Here is a 13588-nt window from a genome sequence, read left to right as displayed (position 1 = left end):
GTTGGTAGAATGGCATTTTGTAGCCCAATAATTAAATTTTTTCGAACCTTCTTGAGGTGAGGAATAGTTTTTCTAGTAAAATGGTGTTGTGATGGAATTTGGTAATGGGGACACAAGACCTCAAGTAATTCTCTAAAACCAGCTGGATTAATAGTATATATTGGACGCAGATCTAATACTAGCATTGTCGCCATGGCATCTGTGATCCGCTTTGCAACTGGGTGACAGCTTTCATACATGCTTCCCCTTGCAAATGATTGTTTAACAGTCAATTATTGTAAAGTACTTCTTCTTGGTCTGCTTCTGGGATAAAGATTCACCCCCAGCAGCAGCAGCAGTAGTGGGACTAACGCTCAAGAATTCTTCTGAGGAATCCAGGATAGTAGAGGAGTCATCTAGCTTTAGTAACTTGGCTGCAGGATTAACTCTGATCGCTACTGAGAATATTGAAGAGAACCTAGCTGATGATGGACTGCTTGTTGTTATTTTTTTAGGATATGTTTCCAATTATCCCAAAAGCTTGCCATGAACTCGCTTAAAATGGCGTAACATGAATTGTTAAGGTCCCTACCTCTACTGACTGTGGCTTTACAAACTCTACAAATAGCTAGACAACTGTTGTCAGGATTTGGATAAAAATAATTCCACACATAAGAGGGGGATTTTTTGGTATTTTGCAGAGGACAATGGCCTTCTTCTTATCACGTGTAAGAACTGCTTACACTGGGGTAGGACTTGCACAAACAATATCATCCTCAACAACATTCTCCTTAGCGCCCTCATCAGCTACACAAATACCCCCCTCATCCTGTTGCAAGTCCAAAGTGGCATTCTCAATTTGTGTATCACCAGCTACACTTGGTCTGTTCATGCACACATCTGCAGAAATGTAGATTCTAGTGAATAAAGTAATTGATATTTTTATGTAAACACATTTAAAAACAATTAAAAACAATACTAATAAATTAAATTAAATGCAAAGTTTTGTATAATAAATGTATTATTACTGATGTCTCCCAAAACTAAATCAATCTGGACTGAATTATAAACCAACACATATATAATCAACATTGGTTTTAGCACATCATGATGTTTGGAACAATAGATAAGGTCAAATCAGTTGGTTGCCATAATGTGAATAATATATAGAAGTTGTATTGAAACAATAGTCTCCAAAAGTCCAGTATCAGCATAAATCCTCAGTCCATACAGGGCAGCGCGGTGGATAAGTGGTTAGCATTTCTGCCTCACAGCGCTGGGGTCATGAGTTCAACTCCAAACCATGGCCTTATCTGTGTGGAGTTTGTATGTTTTCCCTATGTTTGCGTGGGTTTCCTCTGGGTGCTCTGATTTCCCCCCACACTCCAAAAACATACTAGTAGGTTAATTGGCTGCGATCATAATTGACCCTAGTCTCTCTCTCACTCTGTCTGTGCATGTTAGGGAATTTAGACTGTAAGCTCCAAAGGGGTAGGGACTGATGTGAATGAGTTCTCTGTACAGCGCTGCGGAATCAGTGATGATGATGAAAAATCTGCTATGCATCCATCCATATGTGGATAGTTACAAGTGTAAAAATGTAAATAGCATAATTCGGAGTTATAACAGAGTTAAAAAGGAGGAAACAGGAGAATAACATTCTGTCTATTGCCACAGCTACACAAGGACAACAGTCATTATTCACCTGAAACTTAATAATCTACCCCTGATGTTTCCATCTCTCTCTAGCTACAAGCTTCACACAACATGAAGACTGTTTTGGACTCTGATCTTATTTTCTTCTCACCTCATGAAAGTTTGTTTTATCTGTCAGGTTATTTTCCCTGCAACATCCCCTCTGTTTAATCAACCTGCTGTACTACTTGCTCAGCCACTCCCTACCCATGCTACAGCTATTTCAGTACCATATCTCATCATTGTAATTTCAATTCTACTCAAGGCTTATTCTGCCATCACAAGTAGGAAGAAATTATGCAGACTTTGAACCACTCTACTCTCTCATGACTCTGCAAGAACTCAGCTACCTAATCACCTGTTCTTTATTACTCTCCATTCAACACTTCCACCCACTCCCCCACATGGCTCCCCACTTCATTACTCTATACTATCCAGACATCCAGGAATACACTACATTTTCTGCAGCCTAGCTCTGCACTACTTCTCTGATTACACAGGACATTGCAATTAGGTAATTCCTTTAATTCCGTTATTTTTTGCTATTTTACTCATAAATCTCAATGCTAGTCAAAATATTTTTCTTTCTCTCTTGTCATGGCATTATCTTTAGGACTATATCATCCCTCACCCATCCTGCAACACACAACTCTGTCCACATTGCTCCTTCATTACTTTACTCACCTCTAGTTAACACTCAGGAACTCTTTTCCTATTTAAATTCAATGACTTTAGCAGCCTCACCCTGTCGCCAGAAACTAAAAAGACAGACATCTTACAATCATCTTTCCTACCTTTCTTCCTACTTACTTCTATTAGCTGGTGATATATCACCAAATCCAGGTCCCCCTCACTTCTCCCACACGCATATATCTGAGCACTACAGAAATCCAGCAAGCCTCAAATGCATCACTTGTCTCCCCTCTCTTCCAAAATCCTTTAAATGTGCCCTTTGGAATGCACGCTCTGTTTGTAACAAACTTACCTCCCTACACAATCTCTTCCTTTCAAACAACCTCAACCTTCTAGCAATAACAGAAACATGGCTCACGCTATCATACACTGCCTCACCTGCAGCCCTTTCATATGGTGGTCTCCATTTCACCAACACCCCCAGACCAGGAGGCAGACAAGGAGGTGGGGTTGGACTACTTCTCTCCCCACAGTGCACATTCCCAGTTCTACCAAATGTCCCATCACTCATGTTCACATCTTTTGAAGTACATGCTGTTAGGATTTTTAACCTGTTCTCTATGCGTGTTGCTGTCATCTATCGCCCCTGTGGACCACACCAACAATTTATTGAACACTTCTCTGCATGGCTCCCTCACTACTCATTTTCTGACATCCCCAACATCATCATGGGTGATTTCAACATCCCTATTTCAAATCCACGTTCCAATGCTGCTTCTAAACTACTCTCTCTAACATCCACACTTGACCTCTAACAGTGGTTTGAATCCGCTACTCATCAGGATGGCCACTGCCTTGATCTTATATTCTCTAGACTATGCTCAGTTTCTGATTTCCTTAACACTCCTTTCCCCCTCTTGGATCATCACTTTATTAGCTGTTCTTTACTCTCCCTAGTGTCAAACTTTTCCAAGCCTCCTCACAACCGCAGGAATATCAACAGTTTTCCACCTCTCTACAACACCTTCTCTCCCCAATTTCTACATTCTCCTCCCCTGATCGGGCAGTACCCCATTTTCACCAAACCCTAGCAGCTGCCCTTGATCAAGTGGCTCCAGTGACACTACATACTCTACGTAGACTTTGTTGCCAACCGTGGCACACCAAAGTAACATGAACTCTACAAAAACTTACTCATAAAGCAGAACGTCATTGGTGTAAATCTTGTACCTCTAATGATTTCATCACATATACTGGTGTCTACCACTCCTATAGAAACAGCTCTGGACACTGCAAAACAAACATACTTCCAATCTCTTATCTATGCTCAGGCTTCTAACCCCAAACACCTTTTAAGCACATTTAAATCTCTTCTGAATCCTCCCACCCCAAGTCCTCCAACTACCATCAGTGCCCAGGATCTTGCTTCCTATTTCAAGGACAAAATAGATAAGGTCAGACTTGAAATGGTATCATCTCTCTCGACAAGAATTCAGCTCAATTCCTTTGTAGCACCCTCTGACACTCTCTCTTCATTTGATCCCACAAATGAAGAGGAAGTTTCTACTCTCTTCTCATCTTCCAACTCTACCTCCTGTCCTCTTGATCCCATTCCCTCACAGTAGGTTCCTGTCTCCTGTGCTCATTTCCCCTGTAACTAAAATCTGTAATCTTTCTCTTTCTACTGGTATTTTTCCATCACTACTCAAGCATGCTGTGATTACTTCCATTTTTAAAAAAACAAAATTCTGACCCAAACTCTCTCCCAAATTACCGCCCCATCTCTCAGCTCCCATGCCCCTCCAAGCTTCTCAACAGAAGTGCCTACACTCGCCTCACACACTTTCTTACAGCAAACAACCTATTGGATCCTCTTCAGTCAGGCTTTCGTGCTCAACACTCCGCAGAGACTGCGCTGACCAAGGTTGTAAATGATTTGATCACAACAAAAAGTAAAAACCATTACTCTCTTCTAATTCTCCTGGATGTCTCTGCTGCATTTGACACTGTTGACCACTCTCTCCTCATACAAACGCTACAATCCCTAGGTCTTGAAGGCACTCTCGTATCCTGGTTCTCATCCTACCTATCTAATCGCTCTTTCAGTGTTAATTTCTCTGGATCCACCTCTGCTCCGCTTCCTTTATCAGTTAGAGTACCACAAGGCTCAGTCCTAGGTCCTCTGCTATTCTCTATCTATACCACTTCTCTTGGAAAACTAATAAGCTCCTTTGGATTTCAGTATCATCTCTATGTGGATGATACACAAATCTATCTATCCTCTCCTGATCTTTCACCCTCTGTGTTGTCTCGCGTTACTGACTGTCTTTCTGCCATTTAACTTGGATGACTTCTCGCCAACTCAAACTCAATCTTTCAAAAACTGAATTAATAATATTCTCACCCAAAAACAGAAGCTTCCTGCCTGACATTTCTATTTCTGTTGATAACATGACCATAAATCCCACCCCGCAAGCTCGCTGCCTAGGTGTAATCCTTCACTCACAACTATCATTTATTTCCCACATCGACGCTATCTATAAATCATGTTACATACATCTAAAGAACATTTCCAGAATGCACACATATCTCACACAAGACTCTGCAAAAACCTTAATTCATGCACTCATCATCTCCTGCATCGACTATTGCAATTCCCTCCTTACTGGTCTTCCCAAAGTCAGACTTGAACCCCTACAATCTATTTTGCACGCAGCAGCTAGATTGATTTTCCTTGCAAACCGTTCTTCCACTGCTGAGCCACTCTGTCAGTCTCTACATTGGTTGCCTGTATTTCAATGAATCCAATATAAAATTCTTCTACTAACATACAAGGCCGTCAACAAAATTGCACCGACATACATTTCCTCACTGGTCTCAAACTATCTCCCAACTTGACACCTCCGTTCTGCACAAGATCTACGTCTCTCCTCCACTCTCATCACATCCTCCCATTCTCGGTTACAGGACTTTTTTGAGCTGCACCCACTTTGTGGAATTCCCTCCCTCGCATAGTAAGACATTCCTTTAGTCTTCAAACCTTCAAGCGTTCTCTGAAAACCCACTTCTTCATGCATTCTTATGATATTCCTCAACCACCATCTTAATTTCCCTAGATTACCCTATTGCCACCCTCTACACAGCTAACACAAGACAACAGCCCTCTGACCAACATTGCTACACACACAGCCCACTCAATACTTTTACCTTTGCATTCTATCTGGTCCAGTGTGCACTATGATGTAGCACGTGCCCTTGTGTCTCTAACTCCCATTGTCCCATATATTGTAAGCTTGCGAGCAGGGTTCTCTTACCTCTCTGTCTGTATATATTACCCAGTATTGTTTTATTAATGTTTGTTCCTAATTGTAAAGCGCTATGGAATTTGCTGGCGCTATATAAATAAATGTTGATGATGATGTATAATGGCATTTATTTGCAGTTGTCTCTTTTAACCGTCAATTCTTATTAGACTTTTCAAAGCTTAAGCGACCGGCAAAGTCTATCAAAGCCAGTATCACTTGAAAAGTTGGATAGGGTCAGTAATGTGTGGCTCGTTGTTCTTTCTCTTCACAAGCCCGTCATGAGACATTTCTCTGTTCCAGCCAATAAGTAAAAATAGAGCTAGTCCAATCACAATTTATTTACTTATTTAGTCACTAGGCAGATTATAAGATTCTATATAACTCGTTCTTCTTTAGCTCCATAAACTCATTATATGGCATTTTCTATTCCAGCCAAAAAGCAAGAATAGAGCTGGTCCGATTGTGATTTATTTCCTCTTTTAATTACTAGGCAAATTCCACACCTCCTCTTATTCAGCCTAGAGTATATATTAACATTTGTTTCCCAATATCTCTTTTAACAGCCCAATAATTCTGTACTTGTTGCAACAAAATCAGTCAACGGAGAAGTATTAACTACAAATATGTTTCAAAGTAGGATAGTATCATTATTAAATTTATTCATCTCTCAACAATATCCCTAATACAAAAGTATTATACATTTACTAAACTATCCACTGTAATTGCATATCATCAATATGCTTGTAGAGAATCAACACCTATAAATCTGTACAGTTCTCTATATACTCTACCCTTATTACATCTATTCCATCTCTATCTTCAAAACAAATATACTTGGTGGAATAATTAAAAATAATTAATCAATACATTTCTAGTAACCATAAACTAGCATTTATAACTAAATATTTAACTAGAATTTTATGTAGATCTGAGATGTGAAGCATAAAATCAGAATCTATAAATATTAAAAAATTAAATATAACAAATATTCTAATATAAAAGAATATTAATATTTCTGCAGAATAAACCACATATTACATCATCAGAAATGGTGAAAGAGGCCTTCTTTATTGGTACACTATCAGAATGGTCAGGATTACACATAGCACTCGTGGAGAGAATCTCCTCGGGGATTTGTGTCATTTCTGAATCTGAACATACATTTTCCACTAATGCCTTACTGTTTTCTTCCAGCCTGGCTTTTAGACATAAAAGTATTTGGACACCACTTTCGGAGTCCGAATGACAAGGTCTTGCTTGGTCATGACTGACCTTACAAGAAGATGCCTCAGTGACAGTTGCAGAACTAGCACTCATAGAGAAAGACCTCATGCTTTCCTTGCCTCTGCGTGTGTAGAATGTCATGTTGGCAATTTTATTTTTTTCTGCAGATAACTTTTCCTGAATTACAGGTCTTTTTTTCTTGACCAAGGTAAAAGGTGTTTTTTTTTACATTTTTGTTTCCCTGACTTAAAAACACTATGCACTTTAACATAGGCTTTAGCTGACGACGTAGAGGGATTACTATCATCATGACTAGTGCCAGCAGCTGCTTGGTGCTCCTGGTCTTCTCTTTACTGCTGTGAATCCATTTTGATAACACAGTACAATGTGACTACAGATTGCGAACAACACTGCCAGCCCTATTATTTCTATTTCAGCAATGACAATTAGCAATGGAGCATTGAAGCTCTTCTCTTTGTATTTTACCTATATAACACTGTACAATGTGACTGCAGATTTAGAAGACCAAGCCTGCCAGCCCTATTATTTGTATTTCAGCAATGACAATTAGCAATGGAGCAATGGATCTCTCCTCTTGTCATGTCAGCTGGATCTGAAACTAAACGGCTATAATTAACCAATGTGACTGACATTTTGCTGTAGGAGTTGCTTAAACAATATCTGAAAAGGATTATAATCTATTTGAACCAATACATTTTTTTCAGCAATTACTGATATGGGACAATATTACTGGAATATCAACATATTTATGTAAATTATTGCTTATTTGAAGGTTGAGTCCCCCTAAGCTGATTATTTAAGAAGGTGTTTTATTATTATATATAAGTAAGGTATAAGAATCATACATGGCAAATTTTAAAACACTTTATTTTCACTTTTTCACATTTATATTTTGCTGCTTTTTAGAATCAAACCTTTTATCTTTTACTAAAAAAAGTTATGTTTTACTCCATCATCACCATTTATTTATATAGCGCTACTAATTCCGCAGCGCTGTACAGAGAACTCATTGGGGCTTACAGTCTAAATTCCCTAACACACACACACACACACACACATACACACACAGACAGACAAACAGACTAGGGTCAATTTGTTAGCAGCCAATTAGCTGTATGTTTTTGGAGTGTGGGAGGAAACCGGAGCACCCGGAGGAAACCCACACAAACATGGGGAGAACATACAAACTCCTCACAGATAAAGCACAGATGAACTTATGACCCCTACTCCAACTACTTGGTATATAGTGCATTTCGAATAAGAGACCCAATACTACAGAGTGCACCTTTAAGATCCAGTTCTTTTTTTCTTTTTTGTTTACTTCTAACTATTTGGTTACTAGATGGTAGCCCCTCAATAAAAGAATGATCGCTACTTATACCTAGACATGTTAAGAACATGATACCGATAAAATGTATAAAGAGATGTGTAGTTGGTGTGTCTAACTAGTGCGACAACATCCTCTTTTTTTTAATATTTACTTACATACTACTCAGTTTTCTTTATTTATGTATCTCTGTTATGGTATAGCACCAGCAATAGTGCAGTAAATGAGAATAATGTACCCTAGTGGAAATTCTCTGAGGATACTTGACCATACTAAAAGCTAATAGAAGTAAATAAATTAGTTTACAGTAGTACATGGAGACTGTTGTGGTGAAGTAATATATGACTCAATATTACAGAAATGATGTAGGCAGAGCCTTAGATTGGAGAAGCACATGGATCCAGAGAATGACCATAGGTTAGATGTGCAGGGTATTCAGGAGTAAACATGGCAGCAGTGGTACAAACAACAGTCTTAGGTCTGGTACACAGCAGCAAAGTCCAGTTATAAGTGGTGGTCAGGGTCAAAGCCAGAGTCTGTTACACAATAGTGGAAGCAAGGTTTGGGAGCAATAGAGTCAAAACTAGGGTCCGTAAGGGAGAGGAATAGAAAAGTGCAAGATACTGTTGTGAGAACTCAACAATATGGCAACATGTTGACTGCATTGCCAGTTATACATAGTGACTGACACTAGCCGGACGCCAAATATGATGTTGCACTAGAGTTGATAAAAACCTCTTCAGAATCACCATTGTTCTGTCTATTACTGTAACTGGTCACACTTTGGCTGCCTTTGGGTATCTGGAACCGCATCCTCTGTAACCTTATGTGTCACAAACTAGACACTAGACAAATGAAATAATGTGATATCTGGGTGCAAGTTTTTTATATAGCCTGACATTGAGTACATATGCAGTTCAATGATGAGACAGAGAGACTAGTGCTGTGGTCTGTGACATTGATCATGAGAGTGAGCGGACATAGCATTATATGTGACACTTTTATTTTTATTAAATTAGTTAAAGTGCACCTTGAGCTAATCTTTCTCACTGCTGGAGTGTGCAAAATGCGTTCCATGTCCTGTGCTCTTCCACCTCATATGTAGTATCTACTTTGTGCATCTGGTGCCGGCTAAAATACTAATAAACCATATACAGTGCAAACTATAGACAAATGAGCCACAGTTGGTGCCAAGAATATCAATTTGAATCAAGTCAACTAGAGAAAATTGAGCCATAACTGGGGCATACAATAAAGCTGGGTACACGCTATTGAAAATGACTTCAGATGCGATTTCTGGAACAATTTTGACAACAACTGAAAGACCCCATGATTATGTAGAATCAAGTGGACACAAATACAAAATTTACCTTCAGATATTTGCTCTTTATCTCTTATTACCCGCTGCTGAAATATTGTGACTGTACACACTCTATAGATATCTACCTACACTAATAAGTGCATACACACTTCCACATTTGACCAGCATCGTTGGGCACATGTGGAAGTTGATTATGATTTTTAAGATGTTTATAAAACCAAATCAAATGATGCAATGTGCTTTGCATGATAAAACATTATCATGGGAGCATACACACTGTTGCAATGTCTGACCAAATAGTTGTTTACAGTGTGATCTTAGCTTATTAAGCTGTGTGGGCACTGCAGAAAATTCATGCAATTATTGTTGAGTTGTACCTGGTTGTTATATAAACAAAAGTGAGTCATATCTAGTACCCACAATAGCATACCAAACCATATCTGATGCCAACTGGAGAAACTGAGCCATATCTGTTGTCAACAATAATATGCTGATTCACATCTGGTGCCATCAGAACTATACTGAGCCATATTTGGTTCCAGCTGGAGAAACTGAACCATATCTGGTGCCAACAATTAGACTCTTCTCTCTCCCACTGATTCCTGCTGCTCCAATACTCACTGACTGTTCTCTATACGCCAATTGCCATAAAAAGCAAGTTTAACACTGGAAAATTAGAAATGTGTGAACCCCAACGGCTACCCAAGGTTCCTATAAGGATTTAATTGGGCCCTCGAGGTTTTTAGAAAGGAACACCTTCCATACACTTACCTTGCCAGCTAACTAGCTGCCTGTCTTCACTCTCCTTCTTCAATCCCCTCTGATCAGATTTTAATTTTGGAACTCTAGATTACTGGCTTGCATCCACGGCATACTGGAACTTCAAATGCCTTGTAGTGTTAGCAATCACACAGCAGGGGACTCGATAAACTCTCCATTCACCATGGAAGCTGCAGTATTCTGATGAATGAGGGAAGCAGGGCCTGGAGCAGCATTGTTGTCAGCTATATAGGTCCTTTCAGATATAGACTCATAGCATTCAGTGTCTTCCTTTGGAAGGGACCAGCAGGAAGGTAGGGAACCTTGGTTAGCCACAAATGAATTAATAGGGTGGTTATATAGCTTCTTTTCAGTATGTCCTGCCAATGAGAACCTCCAACTACTAATGGACCTCTCACTGAATTATTTGGGCAAACATTCAGCCAGTTGGATAGTATGAGTCATGGCCTATGCACCTGTATCAGCCACCAACAAAATATTGGTCCTACAGGTGTCAGGCACAATGCTGTGTCAGTAAATGATGAGGCCACATAGGCCACACATAGCACTGCCAGGCATAGAAATTAGCAAATTAAGGAGATAATTTTCCTAGGGATTTAAATTGTCACTTATTAAAATGCCTACCTTAAAGGGATATACACCCTACAGAAAGCATATGACTACACATACCACACAAAGTACACAGATCTTTCTGGTATAAATACAAAAGAGTTCAATGAAGACCAATATATATGATGTTCCATATACATTATTTTGTGCTGCCATAATGTTGTTTTGTTATGACCTCAGATTCCAGCTCAGGATTTACAGAAAGATCCAAAGAGGAAACAATATGTAACTATCTTTATAAAGTCGCCAACATGTACCATGGAGAAAAACATCCTCTTGTCATATTACAGCGGATACATCTTCATACAGACTGATAAAACCATCTACACTCCAGGCTCTAGAGGTACTTACTACTTCTCCATACAGACACATACACATAAGCATTATGTGCAAACATTTCAAAATGCTACATAGGCACTAGCAAGAAATGGCCAATGAGATATTGCCAGTCATGGAGGTAATATGCAACAATTTTAAATGTTTCTGCTGGCCTGTGCTTTAAATGCACTATTTGAAGTCTACTCATCACCAAGACTGCTTGTACACACAGACCCTGGATTGGAGGAAATACTATATAGGTCTTGTCTAAGGGCTACAGAGACATCTCCTTACTCTCTGGCAGGGATTTACATTTTTGTTTAGTTAATTGCTATTTACATTCTTAGTATGGTGGTAGGAACAATAGAAAATAATGGTGATTTGGGGCTGGGTAAAGGGCAACGGAAACTCTGTGACCATTCTACCTTTACCCAACTCTGCTCTAGACTCTTTAATTTCACCCTTTTTCCCAAAAAATATATTATATATTATCTATATCTATTTGACTATTTTAATTAGAGACAGAAACTAGACATTTCCAGAAAGTGTCTAATTCCTAAACACACCCAAAGAAGAGACTGCTGGCAAAAAATTAAAACATTACTTCTAAGGATTGGATATGTCCTTAGAAATTATATTATAAACCTTACCCTTCATGATATACTGTCGCTGATCACAAGCTATATTGATTTCATTATGTTTGTATTTTGAACCCCACCAGTTCTCTTTCGGATTTTCCCTGTGAATTACAAGATGCAACCAGCAAAACAGACAGTGACAGTACAAATCCAGGTGAGACTGATATGTCCGGCAACCTCTCATTTCTCAGATTGTGTCATAGGCTTTGGTATATGTAGGAGCAACCATTTAAATATATGGGGTCTACATACCCTATGCTGGGGATATTGAGAGTTTTTAATTATATGATGCTCAGCAAAGTATTGAATCTTTGTATTTAAAATGTTGTTGAGTACAAAACAGAATCCAAAATTACATGTACATATCAGGGGGCAGAACAGAGCATTGCAAGGTCCATAGCAAAACTTTTTTTGGGGGTAAATTGAAACTGGTCCACTCATTGAGGACCCTGCTCTGCTCTTCTGGTTCCAAGTTTGCTCAGAAGATACCCTGCTCTGCATTTTTTCTCTGAGCCCCATAGCACTCCTTGCAGTGGCTCCATATTAAAATTAGCAGAACATTAAATTCAAATGGTAAATTCCATCATTTTAGCAGCTGTAACTGATACAGTACCTTAATGTGCTATGGGTGGCTCTAATAGGGCAAATGACTGGGGTAGCACATTGGGCAAATGCAGGTGACATTATAGAAATTGTTTTAGGATAAAGGAATAGTCCACCTTTGGCAACTTTGTTTATTATAACTAAATATAATAGAACCAGTGCTTTACAAATAAGATGTGCACAACTCAAAATAGGGAGTAAGTTGTGTGTATGTGCCGTGTGATACATTTTACACAAGACACATTTTTACATAGCCAAATCACGCCCCAATCAGACATCTTTCATGCATAAGTCCCATGTTGGTATTTAGATTCAATTCTAGTAACAATCGGTCTATAGGCCATTGACTCAACTTATGGCTGTAGGATCCAACCTACCAAGCTAGTTGCGTCTTCCAGTCCTTATCGTCACGGGTGGGGTACGAATTTACAGTCGTGGTGTGAACGACAGGCAGGAGGACGAAGGCAAAAAAACAAAACTGACTTGGGCGACTGCTAATAAATGCTGACTGACCTTATTAACGTGTTTTTATGTCCTTTTCAATTGTGACCTCTAAATCACTATTTTTAAAGTGGCAATACTAGGGATAGGGTTAGAAATAACCCTATGTCAAATCCTATTCCGAACTCTAAGCCTAAATGTAACAGTTAGGTGTGCTGAGAAGCGGCATTGCCGCTTTAAAAATAGTGATATTAAGGTTGCATTTGAAAAGGACGTAAAAACACGCTGCCATTGTTAATGCTGATCGTGATTTTTTTTGCACACTATCAAGGACTTGTGTGATTAATAAGTTCAATCAGTATTTATTAGCAGTCGCCCAAGTCAGTTTCCTTTTTTTGGTTCGTGGTAGTCACTGTCGGTGTTATCAGCACCGTTAAAGTGACTACCACTGATCGTCACCACTGAAAGAGAGAAATATAAAAGTATTGGCAGGAACGTTTTCAACAAGTGAAGGACTAATGCTGCACAATTGTTTTGCTATAGTTGACAATAGTTTTAAACATGGAGGTAGCTAGATGAAGTAAAGTAAGCGCTTCTGTTTTTTTCTGAAGTGGAGCACACTACTTGGAGTGCCAATAATAAGTTTACTATGATCCCAAGTGTAAGACATCACATAAGTAATATCTCCACTTGC

General features: G+C 39.0%; 1 protein-coding gene across 1 annotated transcript in view; it reads left to right on the top strand.

Annotated features, from left to right (window-relative positions):
• LOC142151178 (venom factor-like) overlaps positions 1-13588 on the top strand; it is a 172695-nt gene that overhangs the window by 14271 nt on the left and 144836 nt on the right. The window contains exons 3-4 of the mRNA XM_075206544.1: positions 11075-11237; positions 11934-12004. Coding sequence (XP_075062645.1) covers positions 11075-11237; positions 11934-12004 — 234 coding nt within the window. The remainder of the gene's footprint in view (positions 1-11074; positions 11238-11933; positions 12005-13588) is intronic.

This window comes from Mixophyes fleayi, chromosome 4, assembly GCF_038048845.1.
Source record: "Mixophyes fleayi isolate aMixFle1 chromosome 4, aMixFle1.hap1, whole genome shotgun sequence".
In the NCBI taxonomy this organism is placed as follows: domain Eukaryota; kingdom Metazoa; phylum Chordata; class Amphibia; order Anura; family Limnodynastidae; genus Mixophyes; species Mixophyes fleayi.
Note: the sequence above shows the minus strand (reverse complement) of the source record. Positions and strands in the feature narration are given on the sequence as shown.